The sequence below is a fragment of the Rosa rugosa genome, chromosome 1 (genome assembly GCF_958449725.1).
Source record: "Rosa rugosa chromosome 1, drRosRugo1.1, whole genome shotgun sequence".
Taxonomy (NCBI): Eukaryota; Viridiplantae; Streptophyta; class Magnoliopsida; order Rosales; family Rosaceae; genus Rosa; species Rosa rugosa.
In genome coordinates, this window is record NC_084820.1 from 70,237,664 (window position 1) to 70,260,604 (window position 22,941).

Genomic DNA, 22,941 nt, shown 5'->3' on the forward strand with positions numbered 1-22,941 from the left:
GATGAACTTCAAGAGATAGTGTGACTAAAATTCTAAATGCACAGTCACAGTTGGCATGAAAATTCATACATCTAACCGAAGACAGATGATTCAAACCTTAGAGGATATGGTCACGGCTTACGTTCATTTCGTTTTTTGACAATTGTACGTCACTGCTTACGTCCATCTAGATGCATGCCTCCCATAATAATTAATAAGATGGCAGCTTACACATTTTTCTTAACTTTCACCCTATTAGTTCTATAAAGTGCACTCTGGAAACGTCTGCCACTGCAAGCTCTACTTTTTGCCCTACATCGATCATCAATGGCTGCAGCTCCAAGTGAGACCATACCCTCTGTATATGGGGCTTGGGTCTATTCAGAGTATGGAAAAACTGCAGATGTTCTGAAATTTGATGCAAATGTGGCTGTTCCTGAAATTAAAGAGGACCAGATGCTGATCAAGGTGGTTGCTGCTTCTCTTAACCCAATTGATTCCAGAAGGGCTCTTGGTCTCTACAAGGACATAGAGGGTGATACTACCTTACCAGTGAGTCACCCTAATCTTTCTCCTTTCATTTTCCAATGCTTACTTTTTTTTTTCTTTTTTTTTTTTGGGGTAAAATTTCATATTTTTAATCATTTAGGAAATTAAAGCAAAAGATGGTATCATTCTCTTTCTTGCAGGTTGAGACGTGAGATATTGTTGTCTCTATGTAGTTGTCTATTTTCATAAAAGATCATATCTCATTGTTATACCTATGAAAAAAAAAAGACATCAGAAAGTAGAAAAGAAATTACTCTAGGCATGTTATTGAACTTCTGTTACCTTTGACTTTTCTCTAGTGTATCAAAAGAAGTTACTTTTGTTTGTATGCTTGTCAAATTTTCACTCAATTTGGTTTGCAGATGATTCCAGGGTATGATCACATTTCATTAAACTTTTTTTCTGTGGGAGATTTTTTTTTTACCTTGAGATTTTTCTACTACATCAGAAGAAGTTACCTTTGTTTATTTGTTCATTTTCAATTTGGTTTGCAGACAGTTCCAGGGTATGACGTGGCTGGTGTGGTGGTGAAGGTAGGAAGCCAAGTTCAGAAGTTTAAGGTGGGGGATGAAGTGTATGCTTGTTTGAGTAATAGCATTGAGATTCCCCAATATCATGCTAAGAATAGCCATGGGGATCTCAATGAGAAAGCATTGGTGAAACCAAACAGGCTGGGGTCTTTGGCAGAGTACACGGCTGCAGGAGAAACCATGTTGGCTCTCAAACCCAAAAACCTGAGCTTTATTGAAGCTGCTAGCCTTCCCTTAGCTATTGAGACTGCGTATGGAGCGCTTGAAAGAGCGGAGCTTTCGGCTGGTAAATCCGTCCTTGTTTTGGGAGGCGCTGGGGGTGTTGGAACACATGTGATTCAGGTACATTCCGATTTCATGATGCTTGAACTTTGTTACAGTTTCAATGTCCAATACTAATTTTGGCTTCAGACAATAGTAATTGAGAATATATACTTTTATGTGAGACAGCTAGCTAAACATGTTTTTGGGGCATCCAAAGTAGCAGCTACTGCAAGCACTAAAAAACTGGATTTGTTAAGAAGCTTGGGTGCGGATTTGGCTATTGATTACACCAAGGAAAACATCGAAGACCTGCCAGAGAAATTTGATGTAGTCTATGATGCAGTTGGTAAGATTCTTCTACTCCATTGTTGTTTGAATAAGCTCGCTTGCACGGAGCTATTTTAGTTATCTTTTCTGTGCTGATATTTTGATAATTTGATTGTCAACAAATAGCTGATTAGAACAGTTCTAAGATGATAGAGGTGTAGATTTATCTTGTATTCATACTGAAACAATCAAATGTACTAGTCAATGGGGTTATCACCTAATGATTTGCCCGGAATGAATGAATTGGACTATGGAGACTGATATGATATAATTGTATTTGCAAAACAAAACAGGGCAGACTGACAAGGCAGTGAAGGCGGTGAAGGAAGGTGGGAAGGTAGTGACAATAGTCTTAGGTCCAGTAACTCCTCCGGCGTTCAGATTTGTGCTCACCCCTACAGCGTCTATCTTGGAGAAACTGAAGCCTTATTTGGAGAGCGGGAAGGTGAAGCCAGTGCTTGATCCCACAGGTCCATATCCCTTTTCTAAAGTTGTTGAAGCACTTGGTTACCTTGAGACTTCTAGAGCTACAGGAAAGGTGGTTGTGTACCCTATCCCATGAGATTGAGACTTTCTGTGTCTATATTAATCTAGGATTTAGTCCATTTTAACTGTGTATGCAGCAGTTGCTTGAAGACTTGTAATACGGGGATGTAAGAGATGCTTGTTTAATATGTAGAATACGAGCTTCTTTACTTTCTTTGCTGTTTGCTTTGTTCCTACTCAACCTATAGTTATTGTTTTGTATTTGCTGCATGATACTTGCTAGAGGATCCTCAGTCGGAAATCAAATTTGTCAAGTCTAAAGACATGATGTTGGTACACTAAATGATTTTTTTTTTCTTGGCTCAAAAAGAGGGATAAGAGAGGCAAAGAAATCTCCTTACCACCCCATGTTAATAAAGAAAAAATAGATACAAAAAGAGGGGGACGAAGCCAAGACCTCCATAGCAGAACACACCAAACATTGTGGAACAACTAGCTAACGAAAATGAAATTGTGGAAGACCTAAATGATTTAACTTCAGGAGCTAAGGTATCTAGATGCATTGTCAAATGATAAAGTAATCTGGGGTTCACATCCAAAACCAATTGGCAATGGATGAAGTGACCCAAACCCTTATAAACATATAGGCAATGTCTCATTTTTCCCATGTGGGATGTATATATTCTCAACACGCCCCGCACGTGTGGCGAATTTTCAAGCCATACACGTGGACAACTTTTGGGTGACGTGGAGCCCGTGTGGCCGTTAGGCATGCACACGTGGGTAACCCGCTCTGATATCATAATAAAGTAATCTAGGGTTCACATCCAAAACCAATTGGCAATGGATGGAGTGGCCCAAACACTTATAAACTCATAGGCAAGGTCCCATTTTTCCCATGTGGGATGTATATATTCTCAACATCAAAACACTCAAAATCGAAACGTAGGACCACTTCGGCCAAAAAAACAAAAAAATTGAAACCTCAAACAAAATATATATGCCAAAGCAACCCAGGGTAAGGTCCATGTCCATGCAAGTGGGGCTAATATGGACATCTCGATGCAAGTGAGGTTAAGCACATGAAAAAAATATGGTTTCACAGTCCTGATCCCCTGGTCAGCTACTGACCAGGGATGATTTGGTCACTGACCGTCCGATTGAGATCGGACGGTTGACAGCTCTCATCTAAGATCTTATCACTTAGCTGTCAACCGTTCGATCTCAATCGAACGGTCATTGACCAAATCATCCCTGGTCAGTAGCTGACCAGGGGAACGGGATCGTATGGTTTCATACTAGAATGATGTCTCAAACCCTATAACGAATTTCGAAAGTCATAACTTATCCTGTAACATATATGAGTTAGTATCGTTTAATTTTATATATTTATTTATTTATTGATAAAAAAAAGTCAGCCAAATATTGTATCTTAGAACTAGTACCAAAATGATACACCTAAATATATAATAATTTATATATTTATTAAAAGAAAACAAGCAAGCATGCATATGTAAATCTACTATACTAATTAGACATAAATATTAAAGTTACATGACATTTACTACAATAATTTACGATGACTTAATTATACTCAATCTTATTATTTGAGTCACGATACTTTTATTAGTTGTGGAGACTAGGTTCAAACGATGGAGTTATGTACTGTGATTGTCATCACCGCTGATACTCTCAATTGCATTTTTTTTTTTGAAAGCCGAATGTAGTATAAAATGTTAAACCACTTTTAATTCCACCAATTTAATTGTATCATGAAAAATTAATTTAGTCTTTGTATACACCAATTCAAATGTTAGAAGCCGTTATTGAGAGTTGATTAGGGGAAAAAAAATAAAGAACAATAGACCAAAGAAGAGTTTAACTGATTTATTACTGCATCAGTTACTATCAATCTTTATGATAAAGAGAATTAATACTGTGTAAATCCGTACACCCGCTTCTTGGCCTTTTCTTTGGCTGCCTCTTTAGCCTTTTCTCCGGCTTCTTTTTTGGCGATTAACGCCAACAACCTGGCTAAATACTCTAGGCCTTGTTTCTGGTCACTGTAAACCTACAAAGAAAACGAATTAATGAACCCCAAACTGATATATATATATATATATATATATATATATATATATATATATATATATATAGGGCCCTTCTAGTTAGAGGGATCATTTTTTTTGTCATTTTAAGAAATCACTCATTAGACCCGCATTTCGATCACATATTCACATCTTAGCCGTTCAATTTTTAGGTATATATGAGTAGATCATCTCTGCAAATTTTCAGCCAAATTGATAATCATTAAGGCATTTATAATTGCGATTTACAATTGTGAACACGAACGGTTCAGGTTGGATAGATTCAGTTTGTCCATCGATTTTGATACCTTAAAGATCATCTTTGGCTGAAAATTTGCAGAAATGATCTACACATACCTAAAAACTGAACGGTCGAGATGCCAAAACACGATCGAAAAGTGGATCCCACAAGGGATCCCTTAAAATGGCCAAAAAAATGGATCCCTTAGTGGAAGGGCCCTATATATATATATATACAGATTCTCAGCTAAGGAACGGATTTTCAGTTTTTGACCACTTTTCGATCACATATTCACATCTTAACCGTTCAGTTTTTAGGTCCTAATGTATAGATCACTTCTGCAATTTTTCAGCCAAATTGATGATCGTTAAGGTATCGAACTAGATTAAACCAATGAACAAACTGAATCTGTCGAACTGGAACCGTTCGTGTTCATTTTTGTAAATTGCAATTTTGAATCCCTTAACGATCATCAATTTGGCTTAAATTTTGCAGAGATGATCTATACATTAGGACCTAAAAACTGAATGGTTAAGATGTGAATATGTGATCGAAAAGTGGTCAAAAACTTGAAATCCGTTCCTAAGCTAAGGTAAGGACATCCTTAGCCAAGAAGGATTGTGTGTGTGTGTGTATATGGAATTAATTGAAACTAATAATAATAAGGATATGAGAACAACAGCAATAAAACAATGGCATTAGCAAAAATCGATTAGAATGTATGAGTACATGAATACATGTCTTATATAGTAATGTAGTAGTTGCTAACCTTGTCTACTGGAAGTGGTGGAGTGTGTAAGCCACCGGGAATTGGAATCTGAAATCACACACATAGATGTTTAAAACTCATTTAGTATCACCAGCTCTAATTAAAAGTTATATACGATCGTATATATAAAAATGTACCTTCGGCTTCATGGCCTTTTCATTCTCAAACTCATCAGCTGAAACCTACAGAGACAAGGATGCCATCGAAATATTACTGATTATATGAAAGTGAAAGTACTATAGAGAAAGTGCACGTACGTGTCCATTTGTGTACACATGAAAATAACTAATATATGAGTTACCCTCGTAGTAACTAAGATAGTGGCGAAGAAGAAGAAGAGCACAGTCCTGAAGACCATTTTTGTACACTGTCGCAGCTAAATTGTTAGAAATATTAAGTATTTTTTTGCACAAGCGCGCACTACAAGTGGTTTTGTTTCTATAGTCATATAGATGCATATATGTGGATATCACATGGCATGCACTGAACCCTATAATCAAATTAGCTTAAATGGACCTAATAGAAAGAAAAAGCATTTGCAAGCGTTTCGAAGTAATTAGTGTACGTAGGACCGAGAATTGAAAGGTATCAAAAGATAATGCTCGAATTGGCCAAAAAGAAAACTTGCATGTGTAAGTTCAGTTCTATTTAAGTAGAGCAAATGCCTAGCCTAAAGGCCATCCTCATAGATTGAGAAAAGGAAAGAAGAAAAGCAAAAAGGCTAAATTTTTCTTACTACCCTTTACTTTTAGGGTTTCATCAGTTCAGTATTTCGGCTTCTAATTTCATCAGAAAAGTCCATGCATTCTTATTTCTCACCTAATAGGTCATTTCCGTCAATACTCAGTCAAATTTTGTTGTTAACTTGTTGATGTGGCAAGCGGACTTTTGGGTGAGTTAACGCCAAAATTTGACAAAACATATCGACCTATTGAGTGAGAATTGAGAGTGCAGAGACCTTTCTGAAAAATTAGAAGTCAAGGGATTGAACTGATGAAAGCCTAACAGTACTTTTGTACGTAGTAAGCAAGAAGGGATTTAAGATAATCAAATGGATTTAAGATATCAAATTGTTTTTGGCTCTTTCAAGGAAAAGAATTAACCTATAATCTAATGTAGGATTTAAGTATCCAAGAATGGATTTAAGATAATATTGAATAGTTCTACTTCTATATTTATATATATAAAAGTTGAAGCGAGCGGGGAGTTGCAAGTTCGCGATTGTAAGTGCCAAGACTTACCACAACTTTTAGGGAAAATTTCGCAAACAGTACACCAAGTAAAAGCCACTAATAATTCTTATACATAAAGTTCCAAACCAAACATTTCGGTACACGAAATCTGAAACTCGACCCACTATCAGTACACGACGTCAATTTTTGACACCAAAATGTCCATTATGCCCTCAGTTCGTTTTTTTTTTAATAAATTTTTTTTTTCTGTTATTTTTTTCCCTTCGTTTTTTCTGTTATTTTTTTTCTGTTATTTTTTTTTTCCTTCGTTTTTATCTCTTTCTTCTTCCTTCTTTCGGGCTCACTCCCTCGCTTCCAACGCCACCTTCCTCACCTCCACACTCACTCCCTCGCTTCCAACGCCACCCTTGCCCTCCAATTGGTGAGATTTATGGTCCTACAGCTTATATTTGTAACTTAGCCAATATTTAGTCATGTGAAAAGAAAGAAAGAGATAAAAACGGAGGAAAAAAAAAATAAAGGAAGAAAAAGAAATAACAGAAAAAACAAAGGAAAAAAAATAACAGAAAAAACGAAGGAAAAAAAAATAACAAAAAAAAAAATTATTAAAAAAAAAAACTGAGGGCATAATGAACATTTTGGTGTCAAAAATTGACGTCGTGTACTGATAGTGGGTCGAGTTTCAGATTTCGTGTACCAAAATGTTTGGTTTGGAACTTTATGTATAAGAATTATTAGTGGCATTTACTTGGTGTACTGTTTGCGAAATTTTCCCCAACTTTTAATATGTTAGCTGCTCATTTCCTTTTCGTTAATGCAATATTTTGTTAATTAATCTGTAGAACAGCTTTTAAAGAGAACATCATTTGAATTTAATTAGGAAAGGTGAGAACCTCCTCTCCTTAATTGGCGTGCATGCAATCCACTCTATCTAATCATCAGAACTATATATATATATATATATATATATATATATATATATATATATTACACCAGCTTCTTTTCGAGAATTTAGTCATTCTTACAGAAAGTCATCTCCAACAATATTGTTTCCCACTGGATTAATTACCATCATTATCGTTTTAGATTATCCAATAGACTACATATGTATCATTATACAATATATGTAGCCATGCATAGAGGTAAGTGACGTCCCCACCTTGTGTAAATTTCTATTTCTAAATTACTTTCATATATAATAGAAATTATTTGTTCCTCATGATAATAGAGGAATTTGGTTTACATGTAGAGGGGAAATCCCTGATTAATCAAGCATTATACATTAATGCATACAAATAGTCCAAGAGTATGATTAACCCCATGTGCCTAGCTCATAAAGTAGGATGAGATCGAAGTCCATCAATCTTGGAAGTTATTTCAAATCTTCCGTAATTAATCATCAGAGAAGTAGGTAGCAATATAGGTGCAACAAAATAGTGTGTACAGTACTAGTATCCTTAATTTTATTATGCACCGCCCCTTAATTTGAGGCACTGGGACTATGTATCCCGGCGGTCCAAGCACCAGCAGTAGAAATCAGACCTGGAAATGTCCAACATTTGTTCAGGGCTCATCCTTTCAAGCTCGTTTTGCCGCCACGATGCAAAATTATTTCGGTTTTGCGGATCAGTAGCAAGTGGATAGGGCTCTATCTTGTGAACTTGGGATCTCATTCGCATGTAAAGCTTCATTGTTGCAACACAATCCTCATAAGGGTCTTGAATCCCACTTTGAATGTCATACCTACATGTATGATGTATTATGCATGTAAAAATTAATTCCATTACTTAACTACTCACACAAAATAATAATAATAAAATAAAATAAAATAAAATTGAAACTCCATTAGTACCCGAGATATGCTTGTGTTAGATACTTGAGTGAGTTGCTGAGCTTGCTTGTTTTCATCAGTGGAGGATATTTTGCAGTATCCCTATAATAGTCACATAAAATTGGAATATTAATTAATTAAAACACATTGAAATATTATTGGAAATTATTCTACATTAGATAGCCTCAAACGAAATTATCCTAAAATACCTACCTGATCATGAGTGCTGGGTATTCAATTTGCAGAGAGTCGAGATCATGATCCAAACCATGACCCACAAGAATTCTAGCTTTTCCGGCTCTAGGTCGAATCTTCCACATTGGTTCCCCATTGCACAAAAAGTCTTGTAGCTTCTTTTGCACTTGCCTCTGTGGCATTGCGTCCCTCAAGTATTCAGGACGAATCCCAGTTGTTTCATACCTGAATTTTTAAGTAGAACAAAATTAACTATCAGTAGGGATGGTTGAGAGAATTTCTTGCTAGGTATACTGGCATGTATATCTATTAGAAGTTGTGAGTATGATCTGTTCCATACGAATACCTATAGTTTGTGACTGGCATTGGTGGCTTGACATAAGTGTGGAAGATGATGTTATCATATTCATCAGTGAGACAAACCCTACCGCAGAGATCTAGGGAGCCATCACTTCCCCCACCAACCATCTTGCAAGCAAGGGCAACAGTTTGACCACTACTGCCTCTTGTGTAGTTACCATGATCCAGATTGTCACGAATGCCCAAGTTACCAAACCGACCAATTAATCCCTGCATATATGTAACAAATTTAATTGTTATACTGTTAATTAATAGAAAGAAATTGTATCTCACACTTAAGCTAGCTAAGTTGATGGGATGAGGGCTAATTAACACGTACAGTGACGCCGGAGAGCTGGCATCTGTCCTGGTGAAGCCTGAGAGTATAAGGGCTATCAAAGACAGATAAGCAGAATTTGCATCCTCTGCTGCTAAATATGTTCTTGCATTCTTGTTTTGGCAATGGCCCTAGTTTAAAAAATAAAATAAAAAAACCAATAGTTAATATACTAATTAATCTCACAGTCCAGTTAATACCAAGTGTTTATCTATAAAGTTTGTAATTAGAGAAAACTTTGTATACCTATGACATGTTCCCTGAGAGATTCAAAGGACCTGCAGTGCTTCTTACAGATTCCGCACGACGGTTCATGAGAAGAGTGGTATGAGGTTCTCATGTGCTCCACCAGGTGCTCGATCTTGTTGAACTGCCTGAAGCATGCAGCACACTTGTTCCTGAAAATCAATTGTAACATATATAGTTTAGCATATGGCGATTCTAGAATCCGATAAGTGATCGGATCATACTCTAGAAAAGAGACTAATAATTGAGAATCAACCTCAGAGTTTCAGATGACTCAGGTCTGCTATAGTCCATGTTGGTTGGACAGTAGTAATTAACTTCTTGTGTTACTCAAAAGGAAAGCTAGCTATGAGTAGTGAGGAGTGAGGACTGGAGGTGGAAGCCTGGAAGGTATTTATAGGCGTAAAAGAGAACAGCTTCCGCGAGTTGAGTACGTGTAGGGATGATTCCTTAATCAGTAAAAGGTAATTATATATTATAATGTAGTAGCCTTGTTTTGTTTTGGAAGAGTACTAAGTTTTCTAGCTTGTTTTACCTTCCTTAAGATTTAAGGACATTCGTAGTAATCCAAAAGCTAGCTTGGGGCCCGCCATATTCAAACCAGAATATTTCTCCAGCTAGAATTGCTACCATGCAAGTTGACAAAAAAAGAATTGCTACCATGCTCCCCCCTGTGGTTCACCTCAGAGCTTTCAGAATGGAGCTACCATTTGGTGAAAATATTCTACTAGAAATGCGTACATTGGGAAAAATAAATCCCAAGGCATATTTACCCTTTTGTGGTGATGAAGTTTTCACCCATGAACCCTTGAGGTAATATTTACAGGAAAGTGATAAAAATGCCTCATATATGCAGTAAGGTCGAGCATCATCAATCAGATCAGATTAACCTTTCATATTTCATCTCTTCGTATATATATTCCAGTCAAGTAGGTTATGTTTGTCGGTTTTCCTTTGCATCTGTTAGAACTGATCGAGAGGTCGTACAAGTTGAGATATTGGTAAATAGATAATGTCCATCAGTGGGAACTTTTTCTGTCATATAAAGTGCGAAGTGGCCTGATAAGACAAGGTTAATCTTTTTTACTTTCGGCAAAAGAATGGTTCATTAACGTCCGTAGCTGCAGATAAGGTTTTCGACCTGCAGTAGTGCAGCTGGGTGTTGTGTAATAATCTAGCAACCCCAATGTTATTATATATGTATGCATACTTTAATTTGGAGTTTAGAGGTTTGAGTTATAAGTCATAACAAAGCATCTAGAAATTTTAGGGTTTAAAGTCTAGGGCAAGAGACTTGTGGTTTATACTTTATAATTTAGGTTTTTTTTTTTTTTTGCTTTATTTTTGTTCTCATAGTACTAGACTAGCTAGTGCATGCAGAGGTTATTGACTTTATTAGGAACCTGGGCGAATGTCTGCAAAAGACTCTCTTTTGACCAGGAAAGAGCCCCCACTAGATTCTTCATTCGTGCTTTGAAGATACCCCAAAGACTAAAAGATGTCATCACTATTTAAAATCTGGGAGAGATTCGATCTGGTCCACTGATCGATCCAAAATGCAGATAGCATTCTAATGCTTGCATGGAATTCCTTAACCATCACTACCATCAGGCACTTACGTCTCTCTCTCTCTCTCGCCATTTTTTATTTATTTATTATTTATTTTATTTTTTTGCTGAAACGGCTTTGTTTTGCTGAAACGGGATGAGGGATGAACTCCCTAGCACCTCAAAATTTATTAAGAAAGAGGAAAATTACAAGGCAGGGGAAGTAAGCCAAGACCTGACAAAACTAAAGAAACAGAAGAGCTAGAAACTAGAAAGAAAAAATTGAAATTTCAGAAGACCAAAACGGTCCTAATCACAAAGTGAAGCAATGAAAAAGTGAGCTATATTCCACCACACGAAACCAATAGTCAACGTACCATAGTTGGCCAACACATCAGCAATATGATTCCCTTCACGAAATGAGAGGAGCGAAAATGTATTTGAGAAATACGAAACAAACAATTATTCCATTGAACCCGGAGTTGCCAAGGCACTAAAGTAGAAGACTGAATAAAATAAAATCAAGAATAAGAGGAGTCAACCTCTAACCGGCCAACATGCTTCCAATCTCTAACCCCGAAAAATAGCACCATACCCACCACGACCCGATTCTCTCTTGCCCATTTCTATCTCCATCTGTAATTCGAATGTCAAACCATTGAAACAAACCCGTGACGGCCAAATTGTTGCATACGAGCAACAAGCTTCAAAGTATATCCATTCTGGTTTTATGAAAATGACGACATAATATCGTTATTCAATTATTCAAAACGTTGCTGCAGTACATTGATTAGGGTTCTATTCATGCAAAAACTAGAGCAAACTGAGAAAATGACGTCGGATGAAACTGACATATTTTGATGATGATCAACGTTCAGTCGTTAATTTTTTACGATTTGGCTAGCTAAGTTTGGCGAAAATGATACGTGAAAGAAATCGTCAATTTGATTTGGTTTCATTCGTGGGATGAGGATCATAGCTAGACAGGAGCTAGCGAGTTTATATACATAAATAGATCGACCTAGAGAGATATGATCATGCATGATATTAGGCCATAACTGATAACATAGAGGTCGACCAATTTGCTGTTTATTCATGCATCTATATAGTATATAACGCAATTAATGCATCCACTTTATTTCAGAACATAGCCAAACCCGATCCGATCCAAGCTAGCCAAAAGGAGATCGATGAAGCTTGCTTTGGTAAAGCTAAAGATGAATTGATTGAATGCTTTTCTTCTGAATCCTCTGACCAAAGAAGGAATATACATACATGCTTCTGTCCAATTATTTTCTGTCACATCACACGTGGACATGTAAAAATGCATGCAGAACAATTCTATTCACACATTTTCGATATCATTTTGATTTTTCCTTTTAATTTTTAATTTTTTTAATTTTTTTTTTGTTGGAGAGTTGTGAGCTAATAATTAAAGAAATCTTTATAGCTAGCCTCAACAAAACTCATATTATAATTTTAAACCATAAAATATTGATTAATTACTTTTCGCTTGTTTCACGTACACTTTGTGTCTAAAATTATGAATCGTTTGGTAAAAATGAATTGCTTGCGGAAAGCTTCTGGGATTGCGACATGCTCGATTAAAGTGAGTTTTCAAGATCATTTGCATATTACAGAGTAGGTGGAATCTGAGGAGATAGATTTGGGTTTTGCAGTTAGAGTTCTTATGAAAAATTGAATATCAGCCAGAAATCCAAGCTAGTGAGCTTGTTTTGCATGCCCTTAGAGATTTTGTTTCTGATAGCGTGTAGTTTGTAACATCAATATATAAACCAGTAAACCATGTAGGTTAATATGTAGTGTAATTACTAAGCTTCAAATGGGAAGGCCCGCATGCATATTCGATTCATTATTAGAAATCGTCTACCGTCTTGGCTCTTTTTTCTTTGCTAAAAACTAAATATTAGAAGGGCCGAAACATTCATTTAGTAACATAACATGCATGATGCAAGTGCCTAAAAAGATTATTGAAACAATTACATAAACAATTTTGATGAACATTTGCCTAGCCTCTCTAGAGATATGTTTGTTTTTTCACCGCCTCCGTTAAGGATATGATGGCTCACCCTCTACCACACTCGGCAAAGAATATGATGGCTCGCCCACTTCCAAACTCGGGAAAAAATTTGAAGGCTCGACACCCTTTTCCAAAGTTGGCGGGGGGTGTCGACACAAAGGGCACATGTGACTCATCTCCAGCCATTGAACAATGTAATGTACATGGTAATTAATGGTGTGCGCAAGGCAAAGGGATAATCAGTTGATCAACTCCGCCTTTGGCAAATTCATCCTTACATGTAGTAATGTTGGTTTCTGGTTGATAGTAGCCTCTTCCAAACTATCAAGTCTCACTTTGTGCAAACTCTCTATTGCTGATCTAGTTGCGGGAACAAACTTGACCATCTCAGATTCAAAGGACTCCAATAGAAGCCTATCAGCGATAGCCCGATAGGGGTATCGTGGTAGTCAACATCACGCAATGCATGTGATTCAGCCCCATTGGATAGTGCCTTTGGTCCAATTTTTGTGTAACGATGCCACATATTGCCATACTTATGTCGAGTGGTATTATGCATGGGATTAGTACATTGTGTTCAAGCTTGCATTCTGATTTAGGTGAGCCATCCAAATCATTATATCAGATGGTAACTACCATACCAAACTTTAGCTTAAGTAACAGAGGAAAGAAGTGTAAATTCACTTACAACAGAGGAAAGAAGTGTAAATTCACTTACAATAATTAGTGCTATAGTTCTGATATCTATTTGTTCTTCCTGTTTCAGAACTTCTATGTATACTTACTGTATCTGCCTTGATGTGGGTTTGAATGTTGGTATGAAATCTTGATTTTGTTTAATTTTATTGATTGCTGTACATTTATATTTGGATACAGGTTTTGAATGCAATAGGCCAATAGTTACTTATAGAATACTTTGGGTTACTAGAATTGATGTGTATTTATCATAATAACGAGAAAGAGATTATCTTTCAGCTTATAATGATAACTGATATATCAACTTGGTTAAACTTTCGAAGGTTCAAGTAGCACGATCACCACAAAATAAGGTGGAAAGTAGGCTGGGCAGTGGTGGCTTTGGTCTGGCGTTTGTTGGTCGCCGCATTACAGGTGGAGTAGATCGAACAAGTGGTCCTGAACTCCTGATGCTGTTGAGGTAAGTTTGAAATTTCTTATATTGCCAAAAAGTTGTTTGATCATCTCATTTCCTTTGTATAGTAAGTGTTCATTGGATTTGATTCTCAGTTTTGTATTTATCAGTTAGCACATAAACTCGAGCACAGAAATAGTAAAGGCTGCAGCTATGGTTATCCATATTATCTTAAACAGGGCTTAAGAAGGTAACATGAAATTATGTTTTCTCTAGCTTTCTTTTTCTTTTTGAGGGAAGGATTGAGATCTTTTTTATTTTATTTTTTTTCCTTAGCTTATAAATTTATTATGCTTCCTTTGTCAAATATAGGGTAAGAAATCCACTGCCCATCCTTCCATTGCGAGCAAACCTACAATGAGTTGGTGAACAACACCAAAGTATTAATTGATGGTAACCTGATCACAAGCAGGGGACTTGATACTGTTGCCGAATTGCATTGGCTATTGGCAATTGCATAATATCTGCAGTGTCTTTATGAATACCTTAGCTTCTTCAATATATTGGCCCCTGCTTCCCTACTATGTAGAAGTTCATGATATATTTCCCCATTTGTTTTTCAGTGTGTCATACTTTCTAAGATTTGAATGGTGAAGAACCAGAAGATTTGTACAGTTTTGGATATGAAAATGTAGACGGATTGGCAGTGCTTTGTAAACTCAAACAATTTTATAGGCAGGAGTAATCAACAAAATGCCAATATCGATCGATCACTGCATTATATATGACTGATCTTCATTGCTTTGTAAACTCAAAACAATTTTATAGGAAGAAAACTTCTCTCTTATTTTATCACTTTGATCGAGAATCAAGTCCTTTTTATTCATATTGTTGTAAATTATTATGGATATATCATGTAAATTATTGTATATTAGAAGATGCTTTCCTCTTTCCTAGTTTTAGGGGATCCATGTTTTAAGGAGGACTTTAAGGGTCCTTGTTTTATGGAGGATTTTAGGCTATATGTTCCTTGTCTTCCACTACATATGTAGTCCATTTCTCATACATGGAAGTAGAAGAAAAACAGAACATACTACACTCCTTCTCTGCTTCTAAACTCTCTCTCTCTCTCTCAAGTTCGATCTTTGAAGCAAAGCTCTCTCCATTTTCTGAAACACTTTTATGTTAGTTTTACAACACGTTATCAGCACGACTAGCTCTAGGATTCGGATTGCCGATCGACAAGAGAAGAGGTGAATAACTCTTGGGTTGCAGAAAAGAAGAGGTTCATCATTCAATCAACATCAATCTACCAGCTCTACAACCAAGTATGTTTTTCCAAGCAAAAACAGATTTTACTGTTTCAGTTTACCTTCTGTCCTCTGTGTTCCCGTATTTATTTAAAATAGTAATTCAACTCCAAAATTCACCAAATTTTGTATGCTAGAGCCTCTGTGTGTTTACTGCATCTCTATAATTTTTCATATTTTTCTGGGTTGTTTTGGTTGGGATTTTGGTTTGTTTTTCGACTGCTATTCAGTAGAAGCTGCAATCACGATTTATGACTTTTATTGAAGCATCTAGTTTAACTTAATCATCTATGAGAGACACTTATTTCTCTTGCACTATAATTGGCATAATGGAATGAGTAAAAGGAAAATCAATAGCTTTTTAATTTAGCTATTAATTCATGTATATTGTGACAAATATCTATAAATACTTGTTTGGACTTTGTGATAATGATACATCTTTCCTTCATTATTTATTATGATAATGTTTTGTGGTGTTACCTGCTCATATTAAATTTAAATATTTTACCCGCTTAAATTCTTTGCATTAGAATATATATGTGCGGAATGCAGGTACTTAACGAACCGGAAGTTCACACACATAAACATTGAACCAAAATTTCATACATAAATATTAAACCAGAAGTTCACATATAGTATCGAACCTGTAGTTTTGACAACACTGAAATATTATGAATCTTTCCAAGTAGGCTCACCCAATTCGATGTGATGTCTAGGCAAGATACAATGAGGCTGTGTACTTAAGAGAGCCTCGCTCCACCCAAACCTCATACTCTTACCTGGTCGAATTTAATTGGAGTTACCAAAAGGGTTGAGTAATAACTTTTCATTCCTTGGCAGACCAGCTTGAGCCCAGTAGGCCCACTCTCCCTCTGCGGGACCTAGCAGCCCAGCAGGCCTCACACACCATTTAAATTACGCATGAAAGGCCGGGTCACAAGCCCGCAGACTAAGCCCGATAGGCTTCACTATCAAGCCCACTCTTTCTTTGGTCCAGCAGAACCAAATAAAAGGAAAAATGATTTGATTCTACTGAGATTTGAACCCAGACAATGTGCATGTCATTATGGCTATTGTAAATAAATTCACCATATTTCATATGTGTAATTAATTGCCAGAAGCATTTATTCACATAATTGTGTGACAATTAATATGTTATATTACTAGCATGCAATTAATATCTCAATTGATTTGTGATTTCCATTTATTCAATTTGTGAGATATTATTTCAATTTGCTCTATTCAATATTATTGTGTTACTTGTCTAAATTTTCGCACTAGAATATATGTGTAGAAAATGCAGGTACCTAATGAACTAGAAGTTCTAAATGAACCAGTAGTTCATACACATATCGAACTTGTAGTTTCGATAATGCCATTTAAGAAACTTGAAGTTTCCTTCATAAATTCACCACACATGATAAAACCAGTAGATTTTACATGTTTAATCCGATTTTTCATACCATGTTATAGAACCTGAAGTTCCTATTAGTTGCTTATGGACGATACTACCCAAAGCACTAAGATTATTTGTTCCTTTCCTGTAAGAAATGCCAAATCTCAACAAACTTGACTTTGTTGCTTTGGAGGTTTCCAGAAGAAACTATCTAAAGTGGACTCAAGATGTGATAATTCATCTAACTGCAAAGAAGATGAGATCAACAATCAATGCTAACAGTGTCGTCATTGAGGCTTTTAATATGAGTGCCATAATTTTCAAAGGAAACATATGGAGAAAACACTCCAAGTTGAGTATCCGATGAAGAGGATACACAGATTCTTTGGGTCGCTCTAGAAGAGCACTTTCACCATCAAATGACCATTTTCTTGCTTGAAGCAAGACATGATTGGCAGAACGAAATTAGCCCATATGACCGTCTGCCACTTGGCCAAAGCCCAAGAGGCCATGTAATCAGGCTCCACGTGGCCAAGGCCCACGTGGTAGGAACCATGATGCCATAACTCAGCAAGCCCGAGTTGAAAGGAACACTGGTCCGGCCCGCTGCCACCAGAATCGATCAGCATGATCTTTGTTATCAATGTGGAGGAATTGACTGCTGGTCCCGCACCTGTTGTGCGATAGCCTAAGCAGTAGATGAGTATTACGCCAGTCGCAGAACTCGAAATACCAACTTTATTAAAGGGTCATTTTCTATCGATTCCACACTAGAGATCATGGATTTTCAGGCAGTTACTGAACATACCGAGGATTAGAACTCGAAGACATGGGTATAATTGGCCCCTTGTGCCATATCTATTTCATCTTAATGAATGAAACATCTTCGGATTTTGGTGATTTATGTTTTCAATTATTTTGGATTATAGAAATGTGGTTATGTTCGAATATATTTAATTCAATAAACTTATTCATACATGTGATCCATTGAATTAAATAAATGAATAGGCATATTCTGTGGGGAAGTTTGTTGTCCGGTTAAAAGTGCTATTACGCACACCATACTCCGAGATCGGAGATATGTTTCAAACTTATTGCCCATGCATACCTCTGTGACAACCATATCAGGCCAATCCAACCTGATAGAGGGCTATGGCAAAGCCCACTTTATGTTGTCTAATGGTACTGAATTTACCATTAATGAGGCCTTATATTCTCCACGTTCCAGAAGAACGTTATTGAGTATTAAGGATATTCGAACCAACATTTATCACGTTGAAACCCCTAAGAAAAATGAGTGTAATATCTTTGCATAACCTCTGAATGTGCGGCCAGAAGCGTATATTGGAGAAATTGAAATTTGTTAGCCAGAAGCTAACCAATTCGAGCAACTACTTGCTATGGCATGACCATTTGGGACACCCAGGTCAAAGTATGATGCACCGTATCCTCAACTTATCACACGGGCATCCCCTTCTGAATAAGGGTCCTGTGTTTAGTAACACATTACGCCAAACTTGCTCGTTAGGAATGTTAAACTCTAGACCATCATGTGCAAAGACTAGTATATACACACACCATTTTTCTGCACAGAATGCAAGGAAAATTCGTGGACCTTTCCAACCACCATGCGGACAATTTAAAAATTTCATGGTTGTGGTTGATGTATCGACAAAGTGATCACATGTTACACTATTGTCCACAAGAAAATGCTGCTTTTGCTAAACTCTCGCCCAGATCATGAAATTGTGGATCACCACTCGGATTATCCCATAAAGTCCATAAGACTTGATAATGCCGGAGAGTTTACAGATTGTCACTTTGATGAGACAGTCTTCCCGCCGTTAGGGGGAGATAAGAACGTTACCGTTCCTGATGAACGACGTGAATTGACGTGGAATGTCCCCACTATGTCTCATCTCGATCTCCGAACCGCACAATGCGATAGTGAAGTGCGGAGAATTCTAGATCTACAGAGTGTAGCCCAAAATATGCCAGACGCTTTCTCTGATCTAGCTAAAGTGACGAGATCACATATACCTGCTGCAAATGTGCCTGCAAGGATAGATGTCCCTGTAGGACGCGTCGTCCCAGATGGACGAGGTACGACCATGGCGGCTAACCAGTCACATATCCCTGCCCAGAAGCTAGGTAGACCACTAGGTTCGAAGGATTCTTATCCCCAGAAGAGGGTAAACTCGGCACAAATGAATCTTCTTGACATCGCAATCTCAAACTGATTCATCTCACGAGATACATCCGGATTATGGGTCCGTCCTAGAAGAGACGACGTTGGGGGACGCTCCAACATTTGAACCCACTCCCGAGAATAGAGAAATCTCGGTAAATTTTGTGAGATTTGGAATTTGAATGAGATTATCATCGATGATATATTAGTATTTGCGGTGGCCACCGAAACTATAATATGCGATGATCTCGAACCTTGCTTTGTTGATCAATATCAACGAAGAGACGACTGGCCAAAAAAAGGAAATAAACAATCCAGGTCAAATTAGATTCCTTGACAAAGAGAAAGGTGCTTTGAGCCTGTTGTTCCTACACCTTCCCATGTTAAACCTGTAGAATTTAAATGGGTATTTGTAAGGAAGCGTTATGAGAAAAACGAGATTGTGATACACAAGGCTCGTCTAGTGGCGCAAGAATTTTCTCAACGCCCTGTGATTGATTACGAGAAGGCGTATTCTCCCGTAATGGACGTCATAACGTTCCGCTACCTTTTCAGTTTGGTAGTTTCTGAAAAACTGAATATGCAGCTTATGAATGTGGTCATAGCTTATCTCCATAGGGATCACAATACAGAGATATACATGAAAGTTCCTGAAGGACTTATGATACCCGATGCAAATAGTTCTAGACCACGGAACACGCTCTCCATTAGTTTTGAGGCGTTCACTTTATAGATTGAAAAAATCTAGACGGAGATGGTATAACTGTCTAAGTGAATATTTGATCGGGATGAGATATGTGAATAATAAACTATGCCCATGCGTGTTTATGAAGGAAACAAGTTCCGGGTTTGCAATTGTGCGGTCTATGTCAATGACATGAATTTGATTGATATTCCTGAAGAAATCAAAGAAACCGCAAAGCACCTGAAGTCAGAATTTGAGATGAAAGACCTTGGGAGAACAAATCATTGTCTCGGAGCCCGAGCACAGTGCAGATGAATTTTTGGTCCATCAACCAAATTACATCCAGAAGATGTTAAGACGCTTTAATGAAGATAAAAGCAAGCACACCCATGGTCGTCTGAAGTCTAGAGAGAACCGTATCATCCTGCAGATGATAACGAAGAGATATTGGTGTCAGAAGTCCCATATCTAAGTACAATAGACCATGGGTACTTGGCTCAATGCCCTAGACAGGACATCCCATTCGATGTGAACTTGTTAGCTAGATATAGCTCTGCGCCAACACGCCGCCACTGGAATGGCCTAAAAGACATTTTTCGCTACCTTAAAGGTACGGCGGATATGGGCTTATTCTATACCTATGCATCAAGGAATGGATCAAACCCACTTGATCCTCAGAATGATGCTCGCCTTGTTGTATATGCTGATACAGACTATCTATCAGACCCGCACAAGGCGCGTTCCCCAACTGGTTATGTCTTTGCCATTAGGAATACTGCAATTTTCTTGGAGGTCTACAAAACAGACCCTTGTTGCTATCTCTTTGAATCATGCTGAGATTCTAGCTCTTAACGAAGCAGTACGTGAATGTATATGGTTGAGAGCCATCACAAAGCACATGTGGGCTGCATTCCACCATTGATGAACCAACCACTATCCACGAGGATAATGCTGCTTGCATCAAGCAAATGAAGACGGGTTTCATCAAAGGAGACAACACCAAACATATTGCACCAAAGTTCTTCTTCAATCAGCAACAATAGGAGCATCAGAAAATTAAAGTCAAGCAGATTCGATCTGAAGACAATCGTGCAAACCTCTTCACTAAGTCACTACCAAAGTCTACATTCCAGAAGCATGTACAAGGTATTGGTCTACGTAAATTATCTGAATTACCTAACATGTAATTTTCAGGGGGAGTTGAAATCAGGGGGAGTATCCAGAAGCATACCCACTTGACCATCGTGTACTCTTTTTGTCCTTCGTCCAGGGTTATTTTGTCCCACTGGGTTTTGTTACCTGGCAAGGTTTTAACGAGGCACATCTTTAGCATGGTCGCTCCACTTATACTACATCCTGAAGATGTTTTGATTCAATATATATGCATTTGCTCATCTTTTCCCTTCGACCACGGGTTTTTCCCACTGGGTTTACCGGGCAAGGTTTTGGTGTAGCAAATCTAAATGCATCCCTCTCGTAGACATACTACCTACTTATGATGCTGATAAGAAGACTCCACTTATCTCCGAAGCTGTGATATTACTACTTCACACTCATGCGCGTTGTGCTCTTTTTCTCCTTCGACCAAGGTTGTTTTTTTCCACAGGGTTTTTATTACTTGGCAAGGTTTTTGACGAGACAACTTAAAAGCGCACAGCATAGGCAACACTATTGACATGAAATATCCAAGGGGGAGTGTTGTAAATTATTATGGATATATCATGTAAATTATTGTATATTAGAAGATGCTTTCCTCTTTCCTAGTTTTAGGGGATCCATGTTTTAAGGAGGACTTTAAGGGTCCTTGTTTTATGGAGGATTTTAGGCTATATGTTCCTTGTCTTCCACTACATATGTAGTCCATTTCTCATACATGGAAGTAGAAGAAAAACAGAACATACTACACTCCTTCTCTGCTTCTAAACTCTCTCTCTCTCTCTCAAGTTCGATCTTTGAAGCAAAGCTCTCTCCATTTTCTGAAACACTTTTATGTTAGTTTTACAACACATATCACTTTGTCTCTTATTCACACCATTGCTGTTCAGTTTTTTGCTGCTTGGTTTACATCAACATTCTGCTATGTAATATTATAAAATCAGCAATATTATTGTCTACACAAGCAATTACTTTCTTCAACAATCTGCTAAATCCCGCAGCAAAGCGCGGGCATACTTTCTAGTAACTATAGTACTCTACTGTTGTCCATGTGATGTGACTAGGAGGTCCACTTGATTGTGCTGATACCATCACATCTCTTACATTAATAGTACCAAGGTTAAATCCAGAACTTGGAGCCTCTGAGTTGTGCACAACATCATTTCCCCGCCTTTTCAACACAAACACATCTATCAACTCCACATCTCTAATTGACTGCAGCAATAGGTCCAGATCTATTAATACCCTTAATGCTGACTCTAACACTAGTTGAACCTGATATAGGATCCATGCATTTCATTTCTAATTAGTGTCCTTCCGGATCCAGACATGCAAATGGCTTCATCTCAGCCTCTTTTTCTTCAGCTGTATTTGGTTTTCAAAGGATTTAACAACACCAGTGAGAAAATATGTGAAAGTCCTGAAGCAGGAAAGAACAGGGATTATACGTGAATGATATACTAACGTTATCCCTACTTTGTATTTTCCTTTCCTCTTCTGACTGATCTTAACCTCCATAGGATAACAGCTACTATGGCGAAAACTTCTCTTTCAACCCACTGGAATTTCTTGAAATGCATACATTTTCAGCATTGATTGAGAGCTGAATACATGCATCTTCATGGGATCTATCATTCCCTTTGACTGAGATGGTGAGATTTCATGACATGACTAGGACAACAATGGTGTGAGGTTTTAGCTTCCCAATCGAGTCTTATTGACTCTGTCCATTCAAAGATGGCATTTGGTTAGTGTTCACCCTCTCCAATTCACCCCATGCTTGTTTTAACTCCGATCTTAGGTCAGTTATGATATCCTCTGCCTTTTAAAGATGCACTTCAAGCTCTTTGATCTTTCTTTCTTGTTTCAAGGATGTCATCTGTGCTTCATCTGTCTTCATCAACTGAAATGTCGATCAATTTCATCTCAATATGCAAAAGCAGGTACTGATAGTAAATAAAACGAGTGACTGGAAATGTGACACAAAAGTGAGTAAACAAGTTCTTCAGGATGCCCCGGATGGAGTACTGAAATTCATCCATTCCAAGCAAAGAACAGAAAATCAGCATTTTACGGGGACGGGGGCTGAGAGAGAGTGCAAAAGAGAAGGTTTCTTACCTTAATTTCCAACAGATTTCTGCAGACAAATGAAAAGA

At 37.5% G+C, this 22,941-nt stretch overlaps 2 protein-coding genes across 2 annotated transcripts; one reads left to right on the plus strand and one right to left on the minus strand.

Annotated features, from left to right (window-relative positions):
- Window positions 1-19: 19 nt before the first annotated feature.
- On the plus strand, window positions 20-2,349 carry LOC133726552 (2-methylene-furan-3-one reductase-like). Its single transcript, XM_062154119.1, has 5 exons — window positions 20-144; window positions 239-531; window positions 1,023-1,400; window positions 1,509-1,668; window positions 1,943-2,349. The coding sequence occupies exons 2-5, from the start codon at window positions 307-309 to the stop codon at window positions 2,209-2,211; spliced, it is 1,032 nt and encodes a 343-aa protein (XP_062010103.1). The 5' UTR covers window positions 20-144; window positions 239-306; the 3' UTR covers window positions 2,212-2,349.
- Window positions 2,350-7,602: 5,253 nt separating this feature from the next.
- LOC133706701 (RNA exonuclease 4-like) lies at window positions 7,603-9,731 on the minus strand. The gene is made up of 7 exons (XM_062132246.1): window positions 9,630-9,731; window positions 9,374-9,525; window positions 9,131-9,258; window positions 8,798-9,021; window positions 8,470-8,676; window positions 8,278-8,358; window positions 7,603-8,168 (listed from the first exon to the last, which is right to left on the minus strand). Exons 1-7 carry the CDS (start codon window positions 9,665-9,667, stop codon window positions 7,925-7,927), a joined length of 1,074 nt encoding a protein of 357 aa, XP_061988230.1. The 5' UTR covers window positions 9,668-9,731; the 3' UTR covers window positions 7,603-7,924.
- Window positions 9,732-22,941: the final 13,210 nt, after the last annotated feature.